Source organism: Nicotiana tabacum, chromosome 7 (assembly GCF_000715075.1).
Source record: "Nicotiana tabacum cultivar K326 chromosome 7, ASM71507v2, whole genome shotgun sequence".
Taxonomy (NCBI): Eukaryota; Viridiplantae; Streptophyta; class Magnoliopsida; order Solanales; family Solanaceae; genus Nicotiana; species Nicotiana tabacum.
Genome location: NC_134086.1, coordinates 16,257,521 through 16,283,799, shown reverse-complemented (window position 1 = coordinate 16,283,799; position 26,279 = coordinate 16,257,521). Strand labels below are relative to the sequence as shown.

Genomic DNA, 26,279 nt, shown 5'->3' with positions numbered 1-26,279 from the left:
AACTTGTACTGTGTAAAACTTATCCTCTCCAGATTTTTCAGAAAATCATGGTCAATCATATCAACAAACTCCCAATTCCGTTTATCATGGTCAGATTCATATCAACAAACTTAATAGGACAAACAAGTAGATTCAAATCACTAAACTCAATCATCAGTTGACCTCAAACTAAATCAAACAACATCATAACAAAGATGAATGATTCAAACTAAATCAAAAACTAAGGACCAGCACATAAACACTCGACATTAAATCACTTGATGAAAAACTAACGAACTTCAAACAAAAATGAACACGAATTATCTCTAATACAAACAAAGATCTGGGTTCGAATTCAAACCAACCCATCGGAACACAAACACAATCATAGAAAGAAGAAAAGGAGCGGAAGATGAATTCGCTGAACGAAAACTAAAAGAAAAGAGAACAGAAACCTACTAGTATGAAGTCCGGGTTCGAATGGCAACCTCGATTTCCGACCAGACACCAAAAAAAACTTCGCGTCGAACCCAAACGCTTGAGCTAATCCATTTCGATTATTTCTTAGAAATGACTTAAAGTTAACGTTTTGAAAGAACAGCAAACACCGAACTCTATCTATTTCGTGGCTGTTTTCGTTGCTTTCTAAGTCCGTTCCTCCTCTGTCTTCTGAATGTGGACGTGAGTGTGTGCGACGTTGCTGGGTTTGGCTAGAGGTGAACGACGAGAGCTTGGAGCTGGCTGTGACAGTGGCGGTGGCTACTGGACGTGGGGGCTGCTGGAGTGTTGAAGAAGACGACGCAGCGGCAGTGAGTTGGGTCGTTCGTGTATGGTTGCGTCGTGTGTGTTTGAAGAAGGAGAAGGAGGGCAGCGAGGGAGCTGGAGGTCGACGTGCTGTGGTCGTTCATGGCTGGTGGTTGCTCATAAGTGATGGGGCTGGCTAGGGTGTTGGTCGTCGATGGCTGGAGCTCGACGATGAAGAAGGTGAAGCAGAAGCGATGGTGGCTGTGTGTGGCTGCGTCGCTGGTCCGTCGTGAGGATGGTGAAGAAGATGAAACGGAAGGGATGGGGTGCTGCGAAGAAGACGACGCAAAGGGGGGGTGAGGTCGTTCGGAGAAGATGATGCAGCAGGGGTCGGGTGTTTTTTTTGGGGGGGGCCTCTATGGTTTGGTTGTTTGGGTGAAGGGTAACTGAAAGGGGGAGGGTCCTTTTGGTTTAGTGCTGGACCGGGTCGGTGGGTTTTTGGGTTGGATAAGGGGTTATTTGGTTTGGGCCTGATTGATTTAATTTAAAAGGTGGCCTAGTCCGATTTTCTTCTTATTTCCATTGCTTCTTTTTCTTCTTTTATTTTTCTTTAAATAAAACTAACATTCTAAAAATCCTAAATTAACCTATAGAACTAAATTAATTTATAAAAGTGCTAATTAACTCTTAATAATAATTAACACACAATTAAATAGCAATTACGATAAAATCACACAATTTGGACATTAAATGCTAAAATGCGACGTACATTATTTTTATGATTTTTGTTCTTGTAAAACAAACTTAATTGCTCCTAATTGTAGAATTAAATCCTAAATGCAAATGCGACATATTTTTGTATTTTTTATTAATCTAATAAATAAACATGCACAGACAAATACAAATAATTATCCAAAAATGTCACGAAAATTCTCAAAATTGCACACAAAGGAAAATTATTTTATTTTAAATTTTTGGGAGTAATTCTCACATAGGGCAAAAATCACGTGCTCACAGGTAGCAATAAAGTCAAACTTTAGTCAAAGCTTTAAATTTTTTAAACCTTTAAACTTCAAATTTTCGACAAAATGCAATCACTCGAGCTAGAGACCTCCGAATTCAATTCTAGACATACACTCAAGTCCCAAATCACAATAGGAACCCACCAGGACCGTCAAAATACTAATCCGGATTTGTTTGCTCAAAACGGATTAATGGATTTTAAGGCACAATTTTACATTTTAATCAATTTTTCACATAAAAGCCTTACGAAAAAAGACACGGACCATGCATGCAAATCGAGAAAGGCAAAAAGGAGCTATTTGAGTTTTCAAAACACAGAATTAAGATTTTAAACTCTAGATTACCTATCGAGTCATCACAGATTCCGGGCATACGCCCAAGTCCCAAATCACGATACGGACCTACTAGGACCGGCAAAACACTGATCCGGGTTCGTTTGCTCAAAACGTTGACCGAAGTTAACTCAAATGAGCTTTAACGCATGATTTTATATTTTTATCAATTTTTCACATAAAACCTTCCAAAAAAGATACGAAGTGCGCATGCAAATTGAGAAAGGCTAAAATAGAGCTAATCGAGGTTTCAAAACATAGAATTGAGGATTAAACTGGAAATGGCCTAACGGATCATCACATGTGATATCATAATTTCCGTCAATACTTAGTATTAATTTGCATACACGACTTGTATGGAATATCGGCTCTACTCAATTAGGAAAAACAACAAGTCTAAAACACACACAATAATTTTCACAACAATATAGAAAACTAAGCTGGTCTTTAGTTAGTTGTGCATATATATTAGAGCATCTATTACTAAATCAAATTCAAAACAAACACAAGTTCAATCCATAGGCTAGAAGGATAATGTAACTAGAACAAGTCGAATACCATATCATGATATGGGCAAAAAGTTGTATTGTGCAAGAAAGGTAAAAATGAAATTTTAGTAATATGTGAACTGTTAAATTTCCTTAACATAAGAACAAAAAATTAATTGAGTGATAAAGAAGATTCAAAAAATTACCTTGGATCATAAGTTCAAATCCAACGTGTGACGCTCTAGTATTTTTCCGAATACCATTGTAATATGAATTTCTAGCTTCACTACCAATTATATTTGGGGCTAGTATATATACCCACTGGAAAAAAGGAAATATTGAAGCCTATAACAAAAGGAAAAACAATACAAGCTAGTATATACAACCATACTTTTTTTTCTTTCAACCAAACTAGCTTATAACTTTGTGCCAACGGCACAAAATTATAAATATTCTCTAGTTTATAAAGTCCCAAATCACGATACGGACCCACCAGGACCGTCAAAATACAGATCCGAATCTGTTTGCTTAAAACGTTGATTGAAGTCAACTCAAATGGATTTGTAAAACAAAAATTCATATTTTAATCAATTTTTCACATAAAAGCCTTCCAAAAAAATACGAACCGTGCACGCAAATTGAGGAAGGTAAAAAGGAACTATTTGAGGTTTCGAAATACAAAATTAAGGTTTAAATCTCTAGATTACCTATCAGGTTATCACAGATTTCGGGCATACGCCCAAGTCCCAAATCACATACTGTCACGACCAAAAAAAAATCACAAGTCGTGATGGCACCTAACTCAACCTGCTAGGTAAGCCAACTAACAGAAAATACAACTCAATTGAGATTATAAAAGAATAGATAACTGAACATCTACAAGTTTACCCAAGACCTGGTAGTACTATTCACGAGCTTCTAAGATTTGAAATTTCAAGACTGATACAAATAAATACATGTTCTGTTTAAAGGTTACATACAAATTAGCAATAACCTAAGATACCAAGGACAAATGGAAGCTACATCCAAACAGACGAACATCTTCCAAATCAGCACCCGACGTCACTAGTAGCTCCGCTCCAAATATCTGCACACAATGTGCAGAAGTGCAGTATCAGTACAACTGACCTCATGTACTGGTAAGTATTTTGTCTAACCCCGTCGAAGTACTAATGAGGCTTTTAGTTGAAAGATGCTATTTGTTATATAACATGTACATTAGACTAACAGTATAGGCAGTTCAAAACATAATAGACAGAAGTACTGCATACAACTCTATGAGACAGTCAACAATTACTAGCAGGAATTACAATAGAAGGTTTACAATCTTTTCTGGTATAAGAAGTGTATCCAAGATATCAAGTCACATGGTACGGTAACACCCTTCGTCCTTCTATCTCATCCTCACCATTTATAAATAAATTTATGTAACAATTCAATTAGCACGGCAACACCCTTCGTGCGTTCGACTTATCCTTCCAAATGTACGTATAATAGAACCAACCGTATGATAGAAACACAGTAACATGAATTACAAAGTAGGAAACATAAAAGTGACAACAATGGACAAGGATATATATGTAGGCAATAGTAAAGGACTAAACGGAAAGTATGTGAATAATAACAACAATTGGAAAGCAATGGGTATCAGCATCAATTAACTAGTATATTGAAGTCCTAAGTACAAATATGAAAAATAAGAAGGAAACACATGATCTTTACAATTTAGCAAGTAAGGGCATGAATGACTAGCATAATGAAATGCTTAAACTAGAGTGCGACAGAATAGGTATGACATGAGTATAATTTCAAAAGCAGGAAGTAGGCATGGCATATGCAAGTTAAGCAAGTAAAAGACATGGACAACACAACAACAATTGAGATAGAGGTCAAGTACGGGACAGTAACAACATATCACTCAGAATGTATAATTGCGACAATAACAGCTCAAGGTACGGAAATGTAGACACGGAAAACAGATATCACATCATAATGCATGTCCTTCATCCTAACCCGCACGAAAACACCCTTTGTGCCATGACCTCACAATATTAAAAGCGTAACAGTATAAATGAAATGTCACGGCATCAACTTCGTGCTTTACACTCTTCCTCACATGACAATGTCTATGAAATGGCACGGCATCACCCTTCGTGCTTTACACTCTTCCTTATATGATAATGTATATGAAATGGTACGGTATCACCCTTCGTGCTTTACACTCTTCCTTACCAAGCATATGATATCAATAAAATGACAAGGCATGAAGTATAAATAACATCTAGGAGAGTGTTCAGACGAATATTCCAACAAATTCTCAATCACGGAATTTTTACGCCAACAATAATTCAATAAACCCTCAAGGGTCGTATAATTCAAGTACTTCCACAAATCTCACAATTTATCAGCAACACAAGCATAGAATCCAGCATCTCAAAATATCGACCGTAGCAATGTAGTAATGATTACGCATAGAGATGACCAAACTAGACACATCATGTATTCTCAAAATTCTATCAAATGTGATCAAGGTATATTAGGCTAAGTCTTGATTTCTAACATTTTACACTACGTTCTTAATAGCTGTAAATCAAGTGAGGCATGAAGCAAGGAAGTTACGTAATTCTACAAGACACAATTATAGCATAGTCTACCCCCGAGCATGATTAACCCCGGCACATACATATACGCTCGTCACCTCATATATGTATCACCCCCGCATGTAGCAAATAATGACAAATAGGAGGAAAAATTCTCTCAACAAAGTTAGGCAAAACACTTACCTCAATTCGGCTAACTCAACACTCACTCTAGCCTTATCCTCTACAAATTCACCTCCGCTCAGCTCAATCTAGCCAAAGACGACTTGAATACATCACACAATACAAGAGGAAACAATTTCAATTAATAAAGCTGTGATTTTTATTCAATTTCTAAAAGTCAACAAAAGTCAAATCCTGGGCTCGCCTGGTCAAAACCCGGGTCCAAGGGTAGATCTTGACTACCCATAGCCTCACGAGTCCAAATATGTGTTTTGTTTTCAAATCCAAGTCCTATTCGACTCTCAAATCTCAAATTTTCATTTTTTTCAAAACTTTGACAAAATCCCCAAATTTTTCCATAGATTTCTCATGAATTTGATGTTAAATCTTATATAAAATCATGAAATATTTCATGATTCCAAATATGTATTTTGTTTTCAAATATGTTTTCAAATACGGGTCCAAGGGTAGATCTTGACTACCCATAGCCTCACGAGTCCAAATATGTGTTTTGTTTTCAAATCTGAGTCTTATTCGACTCTCAAATCTCAAATTTTCATTTTTTCAAAACTTTGACAAAATCCCCAAATTTTTCCATAGATTTCTCATGAATTAGATGTTAAATCTTGTATAAAATCATGAAATATAATTGAAAATTGATTAAAGATATTTACCCAATGTTTTGATATGAAAATTCCTTCACAAAATCGCATCACCTCGAAACTAGGGTTCAAAAATGTGAAAATGAAGCAAAAACTCAAAATTCTCAGCACTTAACAGATTGCAGATGTCGCAATTGCGGCAGAAGGTTCGCAAATGCGAAAAACTCATCGCAATTGCGAACCTGGAGACTTCCCTGTTAAGGTCGCATTTGCGACCAAAAGTTCACAAATGCGGCAGCCTCATCGCAAATACGAAAATTGCCCAGCCGCCCAGGCTTCGCAAATGCGATGGCCGCATTTGAGACCAGTACATCGCACATGCGAAGAAACCAGAACCAGCTGTTATACCCCACTTTAACACAGGCCAAACTAGAGTATAACATATTGATAATTCTGAAGGTTTAATTAGTTTTAAAAGAGTCGTCACCCAATTAATTTAATGGTGAATTAGAACACCAATTTTAGCTAAATAATGCTTAAAATTAACTCCATTTTATGGTTTGCTTAACATTGAAATTATAGGTAAGGGTTCTAATTAATCATATAGGAAAGTTTGTAAAAGCACCCTATGTGATCCGTAATTACGGTTAACCGGCCAAACTTAAATTAATTAACTAAGGCTTACAATCATTAAAGAGTAAGAAAAATATCTCATTGAAACTTTATAAGTCAAAATTCAAATAATTTGTAAAACTCCACTTTTGGATTGGAAAATTTAAGTCCTGTAAAGCACTTGGAACAATATGAGCAAAATGTTTAAAGAAAACGTCATTTTCATAAAGTTGGATTTGAAACTAAGAAAGTTAAGAAAGCAGATGCATTTTATTTGTTTCATAGACACAAGGTTACCAAAGCGTGATATTAATATAAAGGATATTTAAACTTATTGCGGTAAGAAAATGTTAGTAGGAGAGCTTTTAACTGGTTTGAAACTGACTTTTTAAGTCCCAAAGATAGATGCTCTTTATCATGTGATAAAAAAAATACTTACCTGGTAGGATAGGAAGAACCTAATTGATTAATAAAAACCGTTATTAATCCTATGGCTGAGCGTGAGTTTCACATACAACCCCGAAACTTGAAATAGCCTTGAACATATAACTCAACAACCATAAAAAGAGTAAATGGAACAGATGATAGAAGAAAATATAAGAAAGACGCCATAGGTGTCCCAAGCAATTTTAGCTTGTTTTCTTGCTATCCGGTGCCTTCTAAGAAAAAGTAATGTGATGACTCCATGCTCAGAATGGTGGTCATATTTTGCTCCAAGTGCATATGCAAAAGAGAAGGTGAAATAGAATTAGGAAGGAGATCATACTCTTTTCCAGTAACCATGAGAATAAAAATGACATCACGAAAGCAAATTACACCGGGACTAACGACCAAACTGTAAGCTTTGTCAAATAATTTGTAAGCTTTGTGAAAGCAAATAATTTGTCATGCCAGAAAGTCACCATAATATAGAAATCCAATTTATCCCCCAGAAAAGTATTCAAACAGAAACTCTGCATATTTCCATTAAATTCAAAATGAAGTGCTAGCTAAGTATTTTATCCTAAAGGCATGCTCTTCTAAGCGCGAGTAAACAAAATCAACCATTTCACAACATACTTCTTGTTCTTTAGCAAAACTTAAAATCTTCAAGTCAATCTCCCTTAAGAAAATATAAGATCCTAACATGTATCCAAAATACCATAGTTTGTTTAATTAGCTAATTACTAGCTTAATAGAATTATGGACCGTGATTCTAACAGAAGCTTAAATATCTAAGTGAGTTTGAGTTAAGAGCTATTTACAAAATCCCCAATAGGCATTCTATTTTCTTAAAAAAATGAATTTAGGATTACCAATTGAAGTTGTTCTTAATTAGCCTTTCCAGTAAACTCTTATAGCCTGTTTGGCCAAGCTTCGTTTTTGGCCAAAAGTGCTTTTTTTTTTGCCAAAAGCACTTTTGGCCAAAAATTGAGGTGTTTGGCCAAGCTTTTAGAAAAAGAAAAAAAAAGTGCTTTTGAGGAGAAGCAAAAGCAGTTTTGGAGAAGCAGAAAAAAGTAGTTTCTCTCCGAAAGCACATTTTTGAGAAGCACTTTTGAGAAAAATACAATTAGAAGCAGTTTTTTAAAGCTTGGCCAAACACTAATTGCTGCTTAGAAGTATTTTTCAAACTAATTAGCCAAACACAAACTGCTTCTCACCAAAAGTACTTTTGAGAAAAGCACTTTTGAAAAAAAAAAAAAATTCTCAAAATAAGCTGATTTTTGCAGTTTGGCCAAATATTACTCTTACTCGTGACTTGAATAAAAGGGAGAGTCTAATCATAGTGCTTGTCATAAGGTGATATATATTTTATTGACTATGTAAGAGAGAGAGAGAGGGCATAACTCAACTCAACTTAACCATTGGTTTATGTGGCTACCATAAAGTTTTAATACTATATTTTTAGCTAAAAGAGTTTCATAGATTCAGAGTTATTCATTGTTTAAGAAGCGCAGCCATCGGCAAACTCATACAAGCATGCTACTCATAAAATATGTTAAGGCTACAAATTACTCACCACATACCCAACTAGCTATCACAGTAAAAATCACATTTTAAGGTCTAAAATTAAATGATAATGCACTAAAAGTTATTCCTTCGTAAGTTTAAACGATGTATTATCAAGTTGCAAAGAGCTTGCTTCATATATACCCAATCTTTTACCTGTCGTACCATTCTATATCATCATGTTGTTAATACAGAAGTAGTGAAACAGAGATTAAACACAAAATATTCATTTTTTAAATTACTTAAGCCAAACAGCCAGAGAAGTAAGTCTAAACATGCTTTACGCCTAAGCACAGAACAGACAAGTAGGTCTTATAGACATAACTATGTAAGAGTTAAGCCATGGTTTCTACAACAAATAAGAAGAAATTTTTTCCTTAACACATGTTTCTAATATGTATAATAACGCATTCAGGGTCCTTTATATACAACTATTAAATATACTTTCTACCAAAAGAGACAAACAGAGAATAACTACTCGAATCAAACCGTCAATTAAAGTATGCTGATACCTACTTTTATGACATCTAAATCACGAAAGGAAACTAACAAAAATACTGAAGCATAAATTTGTTCAAATTTGCAGAATCAAAAGAGAGAAAAGGAAGATCACTGACCTTTTTGCGGGCAGCGAACTAGGAGCGTCGTCGATCAACTATCGCACTTCGACCTCAAACTCGCTACCTTGGCTGAGCAAAGAAAAGCGTCTCTGTTTTGATATTGCAAACCAAATAGAGAAAGAGTTGGTCGAGCTATGATTTTAGAAAATTAGCGAGTTTCAGAGAAGCAAGAGGCGGCTCCCAGGTCCTCTCTTTTTCAATGGCCTCTAAACACCACTATTTATAATGAAAAAACTAGGGCTTAATTTCTTTGTGGGATTTGAAATTCAAACGGCCATAAGAGCCGTTATGAAAATCAAAACAAAGCTCTGAGAAATCAGTTCTTCAGAATTGGAGAACCAAAATTTCAGAAGTCTTTTGTCTTCATTTGTTGACTGACCCGTTGAAGAAGAGAGAGAGAGAGGAGCGTTTTTGGAGAGATTGAGTAGCAACGGACTCTGTTAGAAGTACGTTTTGCACAAAAATGGAGTAAACAAAATCTGTCCATGGCGGAGGTCCCATGGAATTTAGTCTAGAAGAGGAAAGGGGGGGAGAAAATTGGGGGATTAGGAAAAACCTGATATCCTTAGACACTAAGCGACAGCGTTTTAGTAGGAGTTCTAGAGGGTTCTACTGTTTGGGCTAAAGTGGAAGATTTCGTTTGGGCCTGATTTGGTTGGCTAAGTCATGGGCTGGCTGATGGCCGAACTTTGGGCTTAAAATGGTCTTAATATTCCTTTCTTCTTAGTATTTTCTTGGGCCCCTAAATTGATAAATTTATACATGATAAAATAATATTAAGTAGATAATTTAAAGTAGTAACAATATTAATTGCAATAATAGAATTAATAATGATAATAAATAATCATAATTATAATAATAATAATAATAATAATACTAAAAGTAGTATAATAATAAGTGGTAATAGTAGTAATAATAATAATAGTGATAATAGTAAAAGTAGTAATTATAAGAATAATAATAATATCATTAATACTAATACTAATATTAATACTAATGATAGTAGTAGTACCAATTGTAAAAACAATTGTAGCAAAAATAGGTTATTCAGTTTATTAGTAACTTAGAAGCTCAAGAAAATTAATTAGAAGAAAGGAGGGACAAAATTGGATGTCAACACCAGCAATCAACAACTAAGAAAAACCATTCTGAAACCAATCTGAAACTCAGCTGAGTATGTACACAACTCTAAAAACACAACACGAATTTGCTCGCACGCTCAAATAATCAAAATAACTTCAAAAACCACGAGTCGGGCGCCAAAACGCATGAAAATCAAACTAAACTTCAAGAACTTCTAGAATCGCAACTGAGCGTCCGAACTATATCAATTCAACTCCGATTGACCTCAAATTTTGCACACAAGTCACATTTGTCATTACGGACCTCTTTCAACTTCCGGAATCGGAATCTGACCCCAATATCAAAAAGTCCACTCCCGATCAACTTCGTAAAATCCAACTTTTACCAATTCAAGACGAATTCGACTACGGACCTCCAATTTATAATCCGGGCGTGCTCCTTAGTCCAAAATCACCCAACGGAGCTAACGGAACTGACGAAACTCCATTCCGAGGTCAAATGCTAAAAAGTCAAACTTGGTCAATTCTTCAAACTTAGAACTTAAATCTTGAAGTTCATTCTTCCAAATCGATTCCGGATAACTTGAAAACCAATACCGACAATTTGCGCAAGTCATAATACATCATGCAGATATACTCGAGCCCTCAAGATACCGAGCGAAGTGCATAATCCCAAAACGACCAGTCGAATCGTTACACATACCCCCCCCCCCCCCCAGGACCGTCAAAATACTGATCCGGGTCCGTTTACTCAAAACGTTGACCGAAGTCAACTCAAATGAGCTTTAAAGCATGATTTCACATTTTTATCAATTTTTCACATAAAAACCTTCAGAAAAAAGATACAGAGTGCACACGTAAATCGAGGAAAGCTAAAACGGAGCTAATCAAGGTTTCAAAACATAGAATTGAGGACTAAAACTGGAAATGACCTACCGGATCATTACATGTGATCTCATAATTTCCGTCAGTACTTAGTATTAATTTGCATACACAGCTTGTATGGAATATCGGCTTTACTCAATTAGGAAAAACAAGTCTAAAAACACACGCAATAACTTTCTCAACAATACAGAAAACTAAGCACGTCTGTAGTTAGTTGTGCATATATATTAGAGCATCTAGTACAAAATCAAATTCAAAACAAACACAAGTTCAATCCATAGGCTAGAAAGATAATGTAACTAGAACAAGTCGAGTATCATATCAGGTTAGGGAAAAAAATTGTATTTTAACATAAGAAAAAAAATTAATTTAGTGATAAAGGAGAATTAAAAATTACCTTGGATCAAGTTCAAATCCAACGTGTGACGCTCTAGTATTTTTTAAAATACGATTGTAATATGAATTTCTAGCTTCACTACCAATTACATTCAGGGATATTATATATACCCACTAGCAAAACGAAATATTGAAGCCTATTATACCCAAACAAAAGGAAAAACAATACAAGCTAGTATGTACAATCATACTTTTTTTTTTTCTTTCAACCAAACTAGCTTATAGCTTTGTGCCAATTATAAATGTTCTCTGGTTTAGCAAAAAAAAAAATTTAAATTATCGGTCAGTTTTTACACTTCTCATGTAAGATATCACTAATAAAATGTCTAATATTATCAAAAATATAGTTGGATATATACAAATGCAATTCAATAATTGAAGGGCATATAAGGAACTATCACTATCAAGGATACTAAACCACATTTGTAATGTGTTCTTTAAAAAGACAAAATAATTGATGAATAAAAACATTTTATAGGGGACCATAGCTCTTTTACTTTTGGTAGTTTCCTTTTTTATTTTTCTATTACACTAAGTATTATTTTTCCTTCTGTCTTTTTCTTTAATTATTTTTTAATGCAGCGTATACATCTTTATTCTGAATTATATACATAATTTAAAATCCTCATACTCTCACAAGTTCATGCATACCAAAATTTTCTAAATCTAAGGTAGGGCTGCTTATCGGGCGGATTGGACGGTTAATTACTCTTAACGGTTTGACTTAACGGTTATCGGCTTTTAAATGCACTAATTCGTTAGCCACCCGATAAGATATCGGGCGGATTGGTATCGGTTTAGCTCTTATCGGGCGGTTATTGGGCGGTTTATCGGCCTATCATACATATTCACAAATCGAAATTACACCAGACATACATAGCAACATATTCTTACCTATCCTCTGTTTTTGTTGTCCCGTTGTATATCCAGATCCTAGAGCAGTTTCAGCCACACATCCTTCACTTTACCGGGCTCAAGGTCTTTCAAATCTATTCGAGCACAACCAATGAATTCAGCAGCCTGAATCCCTTCTTCATCATAAACTATAATTGTTAAATGTTGAGTGGATATGTCTTCAACTATGAACTCAAAGTGCTCATTCCAGATCAGATTTAAACAGTTATCCTTAACAAAGGAAACAAAATCTGGCGTTATACATTCCTCGTCAGGAGATAAATAAATTAAGAAGGACAATAATAGATGGAAGTTCTCTTACAATAACTTTGCTGGTCTTTGTCCTATCGCGTAGTGGACGTATAAACAACTCAACAAAAGGATCAGACTTCTCAATGATGTCTTTATTAGTCAACTCTTTGGCTTCGATGAGCTTGACTTATAATATACCAACTGGCTTTAGCTCCAGGTCACTGCAAGTAACGTTAGTCCTAGACACTAGACAGACAAAGTACTGGAAAGTGGAAACTAAAGTCAAGGGTTTTTGTCTTTTTTTATATTTAATATATATAAATCAAAATAAATTTTGAATATATATATATATATTCTTAACGGGTTAACGGATTATCCGTTAAGAAAATTGAATAATCCGCCCCAAACCGATAAGCCGTTAATAAAAAAATCTCAATCCGTTCTCCGTCCGTTAAGCCGTTAACCCCGTTACCAGTAAACCATTAAGCTTCGGCTCGGTTCGGTTTTCGGTTTCGGATCGGTTTTGAACACCCCTAATCTAAGGTCAAATTCCCAATCAAAATTCGAATTCTAGGTGTAAGAACTTTCTTTCAATTTTTCCCCAATTTTCACCTCTAATCCGAAATTAAATGACAAAACTAACAATAGATTAATGAAATACAACTAGAAAGGGTTAAGGAATTGTTACCCAATGATTTCCTCTTCAAATTCCTCCCAAAATCGCCCTCTCCCGAACTCCAATTTGATTTTTCCAAGTTTTGAACTAAATCCTCGAAATTTCATTTTTCTACCCAGCGATTACCGCATCTGCGGTCAAGGGAGCGCATCTGCGGTCCCGCACCTGCAGAAGAAGGCATCGCAGGTGCGAAAATCACTTAACGGGCTAGGTCCTCTTCTGCAGTCGCTTGGCCGCATCTGCGATACCGCATTTGCGAAAATCCAGCCGCACCTGCGGTCCTGGAGCTTTGGCCCAAACTCGCTTCTGCGGCCACCTAGCCACTTCTGCGGTGCCGCACCTGTGGTCCCACACAAGCAGGTGCGGTTATGACAGGTTCAGCAATTCAAATTCTTCCTAAGTCCAATTCAATTTCCGTTAAGCAGCCGAAACTCATCCGAGGCCCCCGGGACCTCAACCAACCATGCATGCCAACCAATCATAAAATATCATTCAAACTTGTTCCAACCTTCGTAACACTCAAAACAACATCAAAACACCAATTTAGCATCGGATTCAAGCCTAAGAACTTCAAAAACTCTCAAAATACGCTTTTGATCAAAACGTCTATCAAACATCGTCCGAATAACCTGAAATTTTATAGACACGTCACATTCATCACTACGGAGCTACTTCAACTTCTGGAATTTCATTCCGACCCTCGGATAAAAAATCTCACTCTCGAACCAGAAACTTCCAAAAATTTAACTTTCAGCATTTCAAGCCTAAATTAACTACGAGCCTCCAAAACACAATCCGGACACATTCCTAAACCCGAAATCACCCAACGAAGCTAACGGAACCATCAGAATTCCATTCCAAGACCGTCTTCACACTGTTCCGACTACGGTCAAATTTCTAGAACTTAAGCTCTCATTTAGGGACTAAGTGTCCCAAAACTCTACGAATCTCCAAATAATTCCTCCCGGCAACTCACAATAGCAGAAACAAACACGTGGAAAACAGCTGATAGGGGATCAGGGCATTAATTCTTAAGACGACCGGCCGGCTCGTCAGAAATTCAAAACAAACACAATTTCAATCCATAGACTAGAAAGATTATGTAACTAGAACAAGTCGAGTATCATATCATGATACGGGAAAAAAATTGTATTGGGAAAGTAAGGTAGAAATGAAACTTTCGTTATATGTAAACTGTTAAATTCCCTTATCATAAGAAAAAAATTAATTTGGTAATAAATGAGATTCAAAAATTACTTTAGATCTTAAGTTCAAATCCAACGGGTGATGCTCTAGTATTTTTCTGAATATCATTGTAATATGAATTTCTAGCTTCGCTACCAATTACATTCGGGGCTAGTATATATACTCACTGGCAAAAGGAAATGTTGAAGCCTATTATACGCAAACAAAAGGAAAAAAAATACTTGCTAGTATATACAACCATACTTTTTTTTTCCTTTCAACCAAACTAGCTTATAGCTTTGTGCCAATTATAAATGTTCTCTGGTTTAGCTAAAAAAAAACTTGAAATTATCGGTCAGTTTTTACACTTCTCATGTAAGATATCACTAATAAAATGTCCTATATTATCAAAAATATAGTTGGATAAAAACGCAACTCGATAATTGAAGGGCATAGAAGGAACTATCACTGTCAAGTATATTAAACCACATTTGTAATGTGTTCTTTATAAAGACAAAATAATTGATGAATAAAAACATTTTATAGGGGACCATAGCTCTTTTACTTTTGGTAGTATCCCTTTTGTATTTTTCTATTACACTAAGTATTATTTTTCCTTCTGTCTTTTTCTTTAATTATTTTCTAATGCAGCGTATACATCTTTATGGTACAATAATGTGTGGTGGCCAAACCCTTTAAATAGTGATAAAAACGTGTATTTACCAACCAACAGAAAAAGAGTGTACGGTAGCTGTTGATAAAAACGTTGATTTACAAACAATAAAAAAGGGGCGTAGAAGCGAAATAAGGATTTCATCTTATGGGTTCTGAATTTTAGGACTCGTTTGGGGTTTGTCCATAGATTTTTTTCCTTTTTTCCGGTTGTTTTTTTCAAAAACATGTTTATCCATGAAATTTTATAAGTTTTTGGAGATTTTTAAAAAATGAGCATGTGCAAACATAATTTCAAATTCCTAATGTTTTTTCAACTTAAATACAAATATTATTTCCTTTCAAAAATTACAATTTTTATGTCCACATGCCTACTTAAAATAACGATTTCAAGTGTTAACAATAACAAGGTTCTACATTAAATATTGACACATATTGAATGAATTTGTTAATATCAAATACACTGTTTGAATAAAAGCTACTGAGTTCGATCGAGCCCAGTACAGTGGTGGTTGAAAGAATAAATAACTCACGTAAATTAGGTACTAACTCTCTATAAATATCCCGTGGCATCAGTGAGTTTTAACACGATACAATTTGGATTTTCTTTCTTTGTATTTTTCAAAGCAAAGGCAATGGAGCGGAAGACTATGGTCAAGTTATCTCATGTGGTTGCTTTCTTGCTTCTTGCATCCCGTACGTTAGCCCTTTCTCATGCACATTTCTACTTATTTTTATTTTATTTCAAATATTGAAAAGCAGAACTTATTACCTATATTATCTTTCAAAAAAGTAATTATTTTTGTGAATTATTTATTTTAATTACAGTTTTTCAACCTCTTACGGCACGAGATCTGATATTCGAAGTGAGTGATGAAATAGAAGTCTTGCGATTTCCAATGGCAAAAGAAAACCAAGTGAAAACACTTGATGATGTCTCTAAACCCTTTATTTGCCCAGGTTTGTTCTATACTCTTTCTTTTTTTAGTTAAAAATAACAACAATAACTAATTTTGAGTCTCAAATAACCTGATTACGATTGTATGATGAATCCTCATTGATAATGTTACACTAATTAATTAAACTCATTTCGTTCCAATAGTATGTAAATACAAATAATATTATCCCCTAGTTTCAAAGCTATTGTATTTTTTAAAGTTATTAGTAAGGATTTAAATTATATATACTTATAGCGTAAAGATTTTTTGTGTTATCAATGTAGTTTAACATCTGACAGAAAGTTAGTTATCAATTTTAATAGGTTGACTCTTATTAATGTTTATTATATATAGAGAATTACTTGTACTTATTTTACAAGTGATCACTTGATTGTTCAAATATTTTTTTCATCTATTAGTACAACGTAAACTCTCTTAATAATATTTTAAAATAAAACACGAGCTAGGGAAAATAGTAGTTTATGTTAAGGTTTTATGTTATTTTTGTGGGGGTGGGAGAATCTAAAATAATGTTAAAGGCCTTTGTGTTATTCCACACAGATCTTAAAGTTCCATGATGGTTACATACTTACAATTTATGCATAATTGTTTTTTTGTAAGTATAATTATCACGTACTATATATTCTTTTTAATTTTGTCTCATTATATTTTATTAATTATAGGAAAGCAATCATGGCCTGAACTTGTGGGAAAGCCAGCGGCGACTGCTAAGAAAATAATTGAGAAAGAAAATCCCATAGCCAAAGTTCAGTTTTTGTTCCCTGGTATGGTTAAACCATTGAATTATGTTTGTGGTCGAGTTTTTGTGGTTGTTAACTGGAAACTCATTGTTCAAATTACTCCCACAATGGGTTAATTAAATAGTTCTATTATGGAAGATTTAGAATAACAAGACCCAAGAATTAAGAAATAGAGTACTGGTGTTCCATAGTGTACTCTTCATGTACTCTACTATTTCGATATAATAAATAAACTAAGTGTGGGTTATTTAATTTGTATTATGCATGTATTATAATTATCTTGCCTCATTCTCTTTTATGTTGTAACTTTTCCAGTTTTGCTTTTCTTTTTCGTTTGTTATGCAATTTGACGTACACAGAGGCGTAGCTCCGCCTGGTAGAATGTTGAAGACGTTATTGTTTTAATATATCTGGCTTAAAAATTTAAATTCTTAAATGAGATGATCATATAATTCAATAATATTGTATATTATAGGCAGAGTCCAGAGGTCGAGTCTCTACCTACTACTATTCATCCATGAAAATATGGTAACATATTTGACTTTAAAAAAAAAAAAGATCCATGATGCACTTGAGGAAGCGCATAGAAGACATAATTAATATGCAAACAAAAATGCCTCAATTTTTATGTACATCTTAAATATTTAGATGAGATTGTTACATAATATAACATGATATCAGTTCGAATTTATCCTGAATTCAAACTCGCCCTCCCCCTCCCCCTCCCCCTCCCCCTTTTACTGTTAACATGCTCATATGAATGCATTAAACTATCTCATTTCTTAGCAACGTCGCAAACTGAATTTTTCTTAGCAAACGCGAACTGGTATAGTAAGGTTAGATTTCTGAAGGGAAAAAAAGATCATCAAACGATAGCAATAGATAGAGGTAGTAAAATAGTTAAAAGAAAACAGTTATCGGGGCATTTATATCTATATCCGTTTTTTGTGTCACGTTTTAACTTGTGCCCGTTTTGTAAAAAAAATTGCAAGCGTACCCGCTTTTTCGCATAACTTCAGCATACGGGGTTGAAGTAGCAAAGACAATCACGCAAAACTTCAGCATTCTAGTAGCCGGGCCTGAAGTTCAGCTCTAGCGCTGAAGTTTTTGTTTTGTAACTGTCGAACTTGCTTATGTATAGTAAGATGGCTTATCTATAATTTTTTTTTTGTAACTAGTAAACGAACAATAAAGTTTTGAATAGGTTAAAAAAATTGATTTCCCCGCACGTTTCTGTTAAAAAAACAAAACAGGGAAGGAAGAAAATGCCAATTTTTCACTTCTAATTAGTCGTCCTGGCTACCGGACAGTATTTCATCTTGAAGAGTATACGAAAAAGTTAAATGAACTTATGTTACAATTATTTTAATTATGTATAGTAAGAAGGCTTTTGAGGAATTGAGTGAAGCCACGGAAGGAGAGATATTGTTACATCAATGTTAAGTTTCGGAGAGATATGGAGATCAATGGGAGAAGGAGGAGGAGGAGAAAGGGAGCTGAAGTTGTTTAAAAAGTGGGTACAAGTTAAAAGTTTTTTAAAAAAAATGGGTATAGGTTAAATGGGGGGACCAAATAGGGCGTCCCGTGCAATTTTTACACAGTTATCCACCCATATTATCCATTAAAAAATGGGTTGGATAATGAATTTTTTAAAAACGGGCCGAATATGGATAATACTCGTATTATTCACTTAGAAAATGGTTAACCAAATGGATAACTAATGTGTTTAACTTTTATATTTGTAAAGCCTCAAATTTGGGATTCTCCCCTAAATGATCATATTCAAAAAGTGATGGATAATATGGATATCCATATTATCCGCCGGATAACCCATTTTTATCCGTCTCAAATACGGGTCGAATCGCATAATTTATCCATTTTTCGACCCGCCCGTTTGCGACCCCTAGCAATAGATATGAATCATATGATGAATCATTTTAATTTTGACAAGTCGAATTGCAGATTTAATTTAACCTTCATATCTCCTGTGAATATCCCTCTTACCATTACCAGTGTGACAACCACTTCCCAATCAAAATGACAAAATATTAAAGATGATGAAACACTGTTGCCATCATAACTTAAGTTGCTCGGACACGGATGCGGATCTAAAGGTCGGATCCTTCGAGATGTAAATTCTAAGATTCGGGGACACGGATCCTAGTACAGATACGGGTGCAGGGATCCATTTAAAAATAATTCAAAAAAATAAAAAATATAAAAATATCTCTAAATTATGAGAAATTTTTTCGAATACTTACGCACAGCTTGTAAAGTGTGGATTTTTTTTTATATTTCAAGTTGTAGATAAGTAAAGGAGTGCTTTCCTAGATAAGGTATGTTATTTTCTTCAAGTTTACCCTAGTTTTGGTTCTGATTTCGTGAATCAAACTGTATCTCATCTCGCATTTTTCTACCCATCGTGGTCAAAGTATCCAAAATTGTTTGACCAGATCCGGTACAGATCCTATACTCACACTCATATTAGTGTCGTGTCGACACGGGTGCGATCATAACAACACAGAGAATGAACTAATTACCAAACTTCAGCACTAATGAAATGGCAAAATTCTTAAACCATCAAAAATCCCAGATCAGCTTGATGTCAAAGCCACATTTCTACAAAAGATTAAAAAGGAACCACAAAAGGGCAGAATCACTTCAGACTAAAGATCAGAGAGATTACACTTAGACCAGTAGACATCCCAATTTTCACTCATTTAAGTGAAATGGCCATTCAGATGGTATGAACCGTTGCTCAAATTCTGAAAGCCTGAGTTTGGCATCAAAGTCCTTCCCTTTCCATGCTCATCATATCGCAAGTTGTTAATGATGTCAAGATGTGGAAATTCATTGGCAAATTCCGAGGGAATGTTATCAGAGGTTCTGTAGTTTAAAGGCTTGAACATATCAAAATTCTGATTCTCATTTCGTAAAGAAGGATGATCTATCGATGTATTCCTACTTCTGTCCCTCCAGAAATATTCCCATTGCTGAACGGTATCATGATTCACCATTTCATATGAATAGCTTGGTCTAATTAAACTAGGTTCTTTTCTTTCCAAGCCCTGTGGTAAACATATCTGGCCAGAGATTGGTAAAGGTAGTTGAGGATATGAATCTGAAGAGTTAACCACTGAACTAGGAGAATAGCTGTAATTATGCTGGTATTGCTGAGAAATCGGGGATTGCTTGTGTATATTGCGGCTATTGCTATTATTTCTCGGTTCAATATGTGACCCAATGCCGGCCATCTGTCGGTGGTTGATGATTTTTTTCCTGTGAAAATTTCTGTGGCAATTACAAGCTTCACATTTTAAGGCTCCTGGGGTCCCTTCTCCTCCACTTGGCATGAATTCTCCACATCCGTCGATAGCATGCCCTCCCATACTTGCAGCATGATTCTTGAGACATTCCATGTATCGGATTGAGCTTGTAGTGTCACTTACTGAGGTTGTTAATAGCGATTGTAGTTGTGTTGGCCCGGCAATCATATTTGATTCTTGATCCAAGTGCGCATTCTTGTCTACTTTATACGAATTGAGCTGGCTATGCCGCTGAGCAAGACTGTGCTGATGCAACGCTTGGCTTGGGCTGGGAAAGATGCTTCCACTGCCAGCTTGTTCGCTTCTTCCAAAAATATGACTGCCCACAATTCCATTCGGATAAGACTGAGGAACATAAGTGTCTATGGCTGTTGGAGGGTCAGCGCATAACTGAGCAGCTGGACTCACTGAATGAGCCAATAATGGTAATGTTGGGAGCAGTGGCATGGGCATTTCAGCTGTAGCAGAGGCAGTCACTTGATTAGATGGGAAATTCTCAGTTGTAATAGAAATCGACCGCACTAAGGGCTTCTCTATGGCTTTTGGTTCTATGGATTTATGAGGATCAACACTCAGTAACACAGCATTTTCAGCTGAATTAAACAAGGGAACTGATTTCTGAGTCAAGTTGGAGTTATCTGAGGTCGATCTCTTAACTGAGTTAGGATCATTTGTGACTGAGACCTTCAACTTGGACATCAACTGAATGACCGAGCCTATACTTCTTGGAGGGCTTCTAGGAGGAGAACTTACACTTGGTATCTCCGAGGAATGTCTTTCTCTATCTGACTCAGTCAGCTCGCTCTGATGTGAAACTGCTACATCCTGCATACAATTAGAAAGCAATGCCATATAAAAATTGGAAGTCATTGAAAAATGACATACACATAATCATGGCGTCCACAGAAAAGAACATTTTTCCTCTAACTTTGTAAATGGTGAAGGCTTAATGTACACATAAACTAAGGAAGAACAAGCATGCGTGCCAGCAAAATACATGGTCGCTCTCCAGTATATCAGGATATAGTATTCCTCACATGAATATAAAGATGAACAGGAGACTAAACTTGCCACAGATTCTATCTCTCCTTACATTTCGTTTTTATCCAATCTATACGCCAACATAAAGTAAATGACAAAAAGAAAGGAACAGAGTAAAAGCTTTTTAATAAAACAAATGTTTTAGGTGACACGACTATTTCTGGGACAAATTATAGTGGATCCACAGAAGGTAAATTGACGATGGGTAAAAAGAGAAGATAGCAACCTTCTTCAACATTTGTTGCCGAGCTTCTGGAAGATCATCTAACGGCTGACTATGTGCTTTGCTAGCGGAATCAGCTACATCACGAATTGACTTGCTTTGATCTTTATCGTTCGAAGATAGTCCAGTTGTAACAATCGAAAGAATCGAGTATGTGGAGCACTTTGATGAATTAACGTTCATAACATAAGGACTTGTTCCATCAATCATATTCTGTGGAGCTGAAATGCCACTTAACTGGCAGCAAGTAATTCCTATAGAAGGATGCATTTTAGAGGTGTCTGTATCACAATTAACAGGACTTGCATCATTGTCTCTAAAATCAGGATGAGCTACTTCTGGAACGATATGTAGCGAATTAGAAACATCTGAAACCTCTCCCAGTATGTCTGGCGTTTCAAGTACTGCTTCTGGAGCATCAATCTTGTACTCAGTTTCACCACCAATAAGCTCATCTAGTTCAGTCTTCTGTTGCTCCATAATACCAGGTTTTACATCTCTCTCCTTATCCATTGCTTTCCACTCCTGTTTACCCTGGGATTAGAAGGTAAGAATGACAGAAGGCTTTCAATAAAAATTCTGAACCAAGCACTTTTCCGCGAAGTGAAAAGGATAAACATTCTCACTAACCCTCTCAGTGAAAATAAAACTGACAAATAAGAGCTTCTGCATTAACTAATTCGCTATAACATTTAATCTGTCCCAGCACCGATACGTTGCAATTATCTCTTTACACTCTTTCATTTGATTTCTTAATCTAAAGGCTCTCTTTTTTTCTATTTCTTTTTCTTATTGGGTTGAAGGAGGTGCAGTTACCCCAAGAATGAACGAAATGATTTAAAATTCAATTCTGCTTCTATTAATGCATCCTTTTCTACACATTCTCCCAGTGAATATCGTGTTTCTGCATAAGCAGTTTTTATATCAAGCTCAATGATGAAAAATATATAAAAGTTATAGCTAGGAAGTAGGACAGCAGCATACGCAATTGTCGAACACCGCACATAAATTACACTATGACGCCAATAATTAAAACTAAGCATATTTTTTTCTAACCAAAGATATTTATAGAGCTCAGACGTGAAGAGCTCCTTAGTCTGCCATTTCCCATAACTGCGCTTCACCCAAAAAGAATTCCAAGCAACAACAACAGCAACAACAAACCCAGTATAATCCCACAAGTGGGGTCTAGGGAGGGTAGTTTGTTAGCAGACCTTACCCCTTGCACCTGCCTAGAAAGTATAGAGGTTGTTACCGATAGACAAAAAGACTTCCAAGCAAGGATAAATATTGCTCCTTTTAGCCAAAATATAAATAGCTTATAAACGGACTCAATTTTAGTATCTAACTATTCGTTGTGCTCGAGGTGTGCACAAATGTAAGAACTGCAGCACTTTAATGGAAAAAAGTAGCACATAGTCCATGCGACAACTCAGCAATGTATAACAGATAACAGAGGCAACATAAAGATGCAGTAAGTAATCTACTTGACAAAACCTCCTGCAAAACACTATCTCAGTATCCTCACTTAAATATATGGGATAAACTGTAAATAGAAATTATTTTGATATCATATCTACGCAAAATCAAATACCATAGACTATGCAAAAAACAAAGGCTAAAGCTTTTATGGTAAGAGCCACAGTTGTTAAAGTGCTTCGCATTAGAAGAGGTGCCATGATAAATTAAGTAGAGTTATCCAAACTGGATTTAAAGTACTCACTACTTCATGATGGATATCTCGCGACCACCAGGAAATCTGCATGACAGCAACAGTGAGCGTTTTCTTGGACAAAACAGTGTCATAATCTGCTTCATTGGTGAAATCAAGAGATACTTGTTGAGAAGTGTAATGCGTAATCTTCACTTGGCCTTTCAGAGGGTTCTTTGCAATGAAATCAGCTCGGATTTCTTTCATTCGTGGCTTCCTTTGGAAGAAATTCCCAATCAAAGTGAGCTTACAATCGGGAACTAAGCTTTCCCAGTAGTTTTCTGGAAAGGTTACTGCCTGGCGTCCCCTATAGGTTGAATATTGCACTTGGATCGGAGGTCTTGATTTCCGATCCTCATGGTGTTCACCTATTGGAAGAGCATCTAATGGCTGATTAAGTTTTTCACTGGCCCAATCAGCTGCATTACTAGTTGACTTGCTTCCATATTTCCACCCTCTAAAAAGTTGAAGCACCAGGAATTAAAACTATCACAGACATTCGCAAAAGATATCCAAATGGATGCCAAAAAATAAGTGGCAGAAACATTTTACCTGCCATACAACTTTTGGATGTTATGGTTTGAATAAGTCCCTCTGAAAGACATTGAGTCTGTGGAACACATCGATGAACTATCATCCATAACAGATGGAATTCCTCCTGCAATCCCATCGGAAGCAAATGAAAGGCCACTTGACCCACTGCAACTAGTTTCCGCAGAAGCTTGTATTTCAGAGGTTGCAGTACTGCAATTGACAGGACTTGCGACTCTTTCCGCGGAATCAGAATGAGTTGCTTCTGGGACACAATCTACTGAATCAGAAATATATAAACCATCTTCCAGTATGTGTGTGTTTTTAGGTGCTGCTTCTGACTCCTTACTCCCGTACTCATTTCCACCACCAATATGCTCATTCTTATCTAGCTCCATAATGCCAAGTGTTTCATCCCTGCCTTCTACTTTAGCTGTGTGATTATCCGGTTTCATTTTTGTCTGCATTACATGGTAACCGTGAAAAACTACATCAAAACACTATTCCAAAACAAGCACTTCCTTCAGAAGGCAAAAAGGATAAGAATTTTCACTTACCTTCTTGGAACTCAAAAAGAAAATTGTCAACTAAGAGCGTCCGCACACACTATTTGACAAAGACTACAACTTAGATCACAAAAGAAAGCAAAAGCTAGGCAGTACAATAGCAGTATATGCAATTGTCTAATACAGCACAGAAACTACACTATTGATGCCAATAACTAAAAGCCAAGACCCCAATTTTCAATCCAAAGATAGTGCAACAATGGTAAACACTAAAGCTCAGACATAAAGAGTTCCTTGGTCAGCATCTCCTAAAATTGCAATTTAACATTTCCAAGCAAAGGCTATAATTGCTCTTCATCTTTGAAATTTTAAATGCTGATAACAACCCCAACACTTATCAGTTTAACAAAGTAATTGACAGTCCATATAAAAACTTATCAACGTGTAACAGGAAACAGATACAAAGTAAAAGATACATAGGAATTAACTTTCTTGACAAAGCATCCTGCTAAACAATGTCTTAGTCACTTAAACAGACAACTCAATCCATCTACCTATCAACTATCACTTCAATCCCAATATATATATATTGATATACATTCGTTCATGTATTCAACGATTCCTTGATCATAAAACTACTGTTACCGGCACCATTGTCATATGCCAACCCTCTTCCCAAACCCCCTCGTTTATCGAAACTTGAGACGGACTATATATTGTGAAACTCACATAGAGTTCCTTAAAATAAAATCACTCAGGCAATCAACCAGGTTTCGTGCAAATTCGCCGGTGTAAACTATATATATCAGGATTCATTCAATAAAAGAAAAATTGCACGTGGTGTCGACTTACCCAACTCTCCTCCTTTACCCTTACTTGGAGATGGCCAGATAGCCATACTCTACCCTTCATTGTTTTTTTTTTGGTGAAGGCGGTGTCAGGTCCGAGCTTGTGCACGCCTCGACTATATCATCTGGTACCTTCTACCTCCTGTCAGCACAAATATCGTATACGGTATAACTCGCCCAGCTTAGGCAGATCGGGAAAAATCACCTAGCATTTTTTGCCTCCACTGTACTTTTACCTTCCTTGCTTAAAACAAATATTCTAATAATTGCACCCAAGGACGTGACTTGATGGCCAATTAAGTGGGAGGAGAACCATGAGGTCTTAGGTTTAAATCTTAGCGGAGGAGGTGATTTCTTCTCATCTATCTAAGCCTTGTGGACAGAGTTACTTGGTACCTATATTGATGGGAGGCAACAGGTACCAAGATTCTTGAGCCGAGGGTCTTTCCGAAATGACCTACCTTCATAAGATAGGGGTAAAGTATGCGTACACATTATCCCAGACCCCACTTGTGTGATTTCATTGGGTTTTTTTTGTTATTGTTGTTGCAACGGGTATCAAGATGTGCACAAATTGGCCCGAACACTACCATTATATTTACAAAAGAAAAAAAAAACTCTTTTCTAAGTATGGAAACAATTAAACTATTTCACTTTACCTTAGTGACAATCTTTTATAGCGACACAAAAATTATTGAGATTGGAGAGAGTAATAGCTATCTAATCAAACACAATCAGAGTACTCACAAATGGACCGTGAAATTCTGGTGTCCAACGGAAAACCTCCATTTGGGCACCAGCAACAATGATCGTTTCCTTGAAAAAAATAGCATCATAATCCTCTTCATTAGTAAAATCAAGAAATACATGTAGAGAATCGAAAGACACAATCTTCACATGGTCTTTCAAAGGATATTTTGCACTGAAACTAGCTCGGATTGCTGTCATTTTTGGCTTTCTTTTAAAGAACTTTCCAACCATTGTAAGTCTACATTTGGCGGCTGCTGCATCCCAATACATTTTGAAAAGATTACTGCGGGACATCCCATGTAAGTTGTATACCTAACATATGGTTTTGGTACCTGATTTTCACTGTCAATAATATCCATTTTGGATGCCGCCATTGTTGCTAAAGAACTGAGTTAGCCGTTTCTGAGTGGGAGAGAGAACGCACTGCTTTATTAGTAGTGTCTTTGGGAGT

The 26,279-nt window shown here is 35.9% G+C and overlaps 2 protein-coding genes and 1 long non-coding RNA gene across 4 annotated transcripts; 1 reads left to right on the top strand and 2 right to left on the bottom strand.

Moving 5' to 3' along the window:
- Positions 1-3,390: 3,390 nt before the first annotated feature.
- Positions 3,391-9,702, bottom strand: LOC142182647 (uncharacterized). The gene is made up of 2 exons (XR_012711507.1): positions 9,149-9,702; positions 3,391-3,653 (listed from the first exon to the last, which is right to left on the bottom strand). It is a non-coding gene; the product is annotated as an uncharacterized LOC142182647 (long non-coding RNA).
- A 6,030-nt stretch (positions 9,703-15,732) lies between these two features.
- On the top strand, positions 15,733-17,144 carry LOC107761493 (proteinase inhibitor I-B-like). The gene is made up of 3 exons (XM_075256975.1): positions 15,733-15,889; positions 16,022-16,153; positions 16,815-17,144. The coding sequence occupies exons 1-3, from the start codon at positions 15,829-15,831 to the stop codon at positions 17,006-17,008; spliced, it is 387 nt and encodes a 128-aa protein (XP_075113076.1). The 5' UTR covers positions 15,733-15,828; the 3' UTR covers positions 17,009-17,144.
- Positions 17,145-19,423: 2,279 nt separating this feature from the next.
- On the bottom strand, positions 19,424-26,279 carry LOC107801256 (uncharacterized). 2 transcript variants are annotated; one of them, XM_016624544.2, is made up of 5 exons: positions 25,826-26,279; positions 23,746-24,185; positions 23,206-23,650; positions 21,486-22,016; positions 19,424-21,043 (listed from the first exon to the last, which is right to left on the bottom strand). In XM_016624544.2, exons 1-5 carry the CDS (start codon positions 26,120-26,122, stop codon positions 19,613-19,615), a joined length of 3,144 nt encoding a protein of 1,047 aa, XP_016480030.1. In that variant the 5' UTR covers positions 26,123-26,279; the 3' UTR covers positions 19,424-19,612. The 2 variants fall into 2 exon arrangements, with proteins under 2 accessions (XP_016480030.1, XP_016480031.1); XM_016624545.2 differs by having other exon boundaries at positions 26,161-26,279.

What these genes read in the sequence shown, in the direction of transcription:
- LOC107761493 (XM_075256975.1), top strand. Translation starts at nt 15,829, where the DNA reads ATGGAGCGGAAGACTATGGTCAAGTTATCTCATGTGGTTGCTTTCTTG. An exon ending in TTTCTTGCTTCTTGCATCCC is followed by an intron (nt 15,890 to 16,021) that starts GTACGTTAGCCC and finishes TTTTAATTACAG; the next exon opens with TTTTTCAACCTCTTACGGCA. An exon ending in TAAACCCTTTATTTGCCCAG is followed by an intron (nt 16,154 to 16,814) that starts GTTTGTTCTATA and finishes TATTAATTATAG; the next exon opens with GAAAGCAATCATGGCCTGAA.
- LOC107801256 (XM_016624544.2), bottom strand. Translation starts at nt 26,122, where the DNA reads ATGTCCCGCAGTAATCTTTTCAAAATGTATTGGGATGCAGCAGCCGCC. An exon ending in GAGATATCCATCATGAAGTA is followed by an intron (nt 22,017 to 23,205) that starts GTGAGTACTTTA and finishes TTCTAATCCCAG; the next exon opens with GGTAAACAGGAGTGGAAAGC. An exon ending in GGCAACAAATGTTGAAGAAG is followed by an intron (nt 21,044 to 21,485) that starts GTTGCTATCTTC and finishes AATTGTATGCAG; the next exon opens with GATGTAGCAGTTTCACATCA.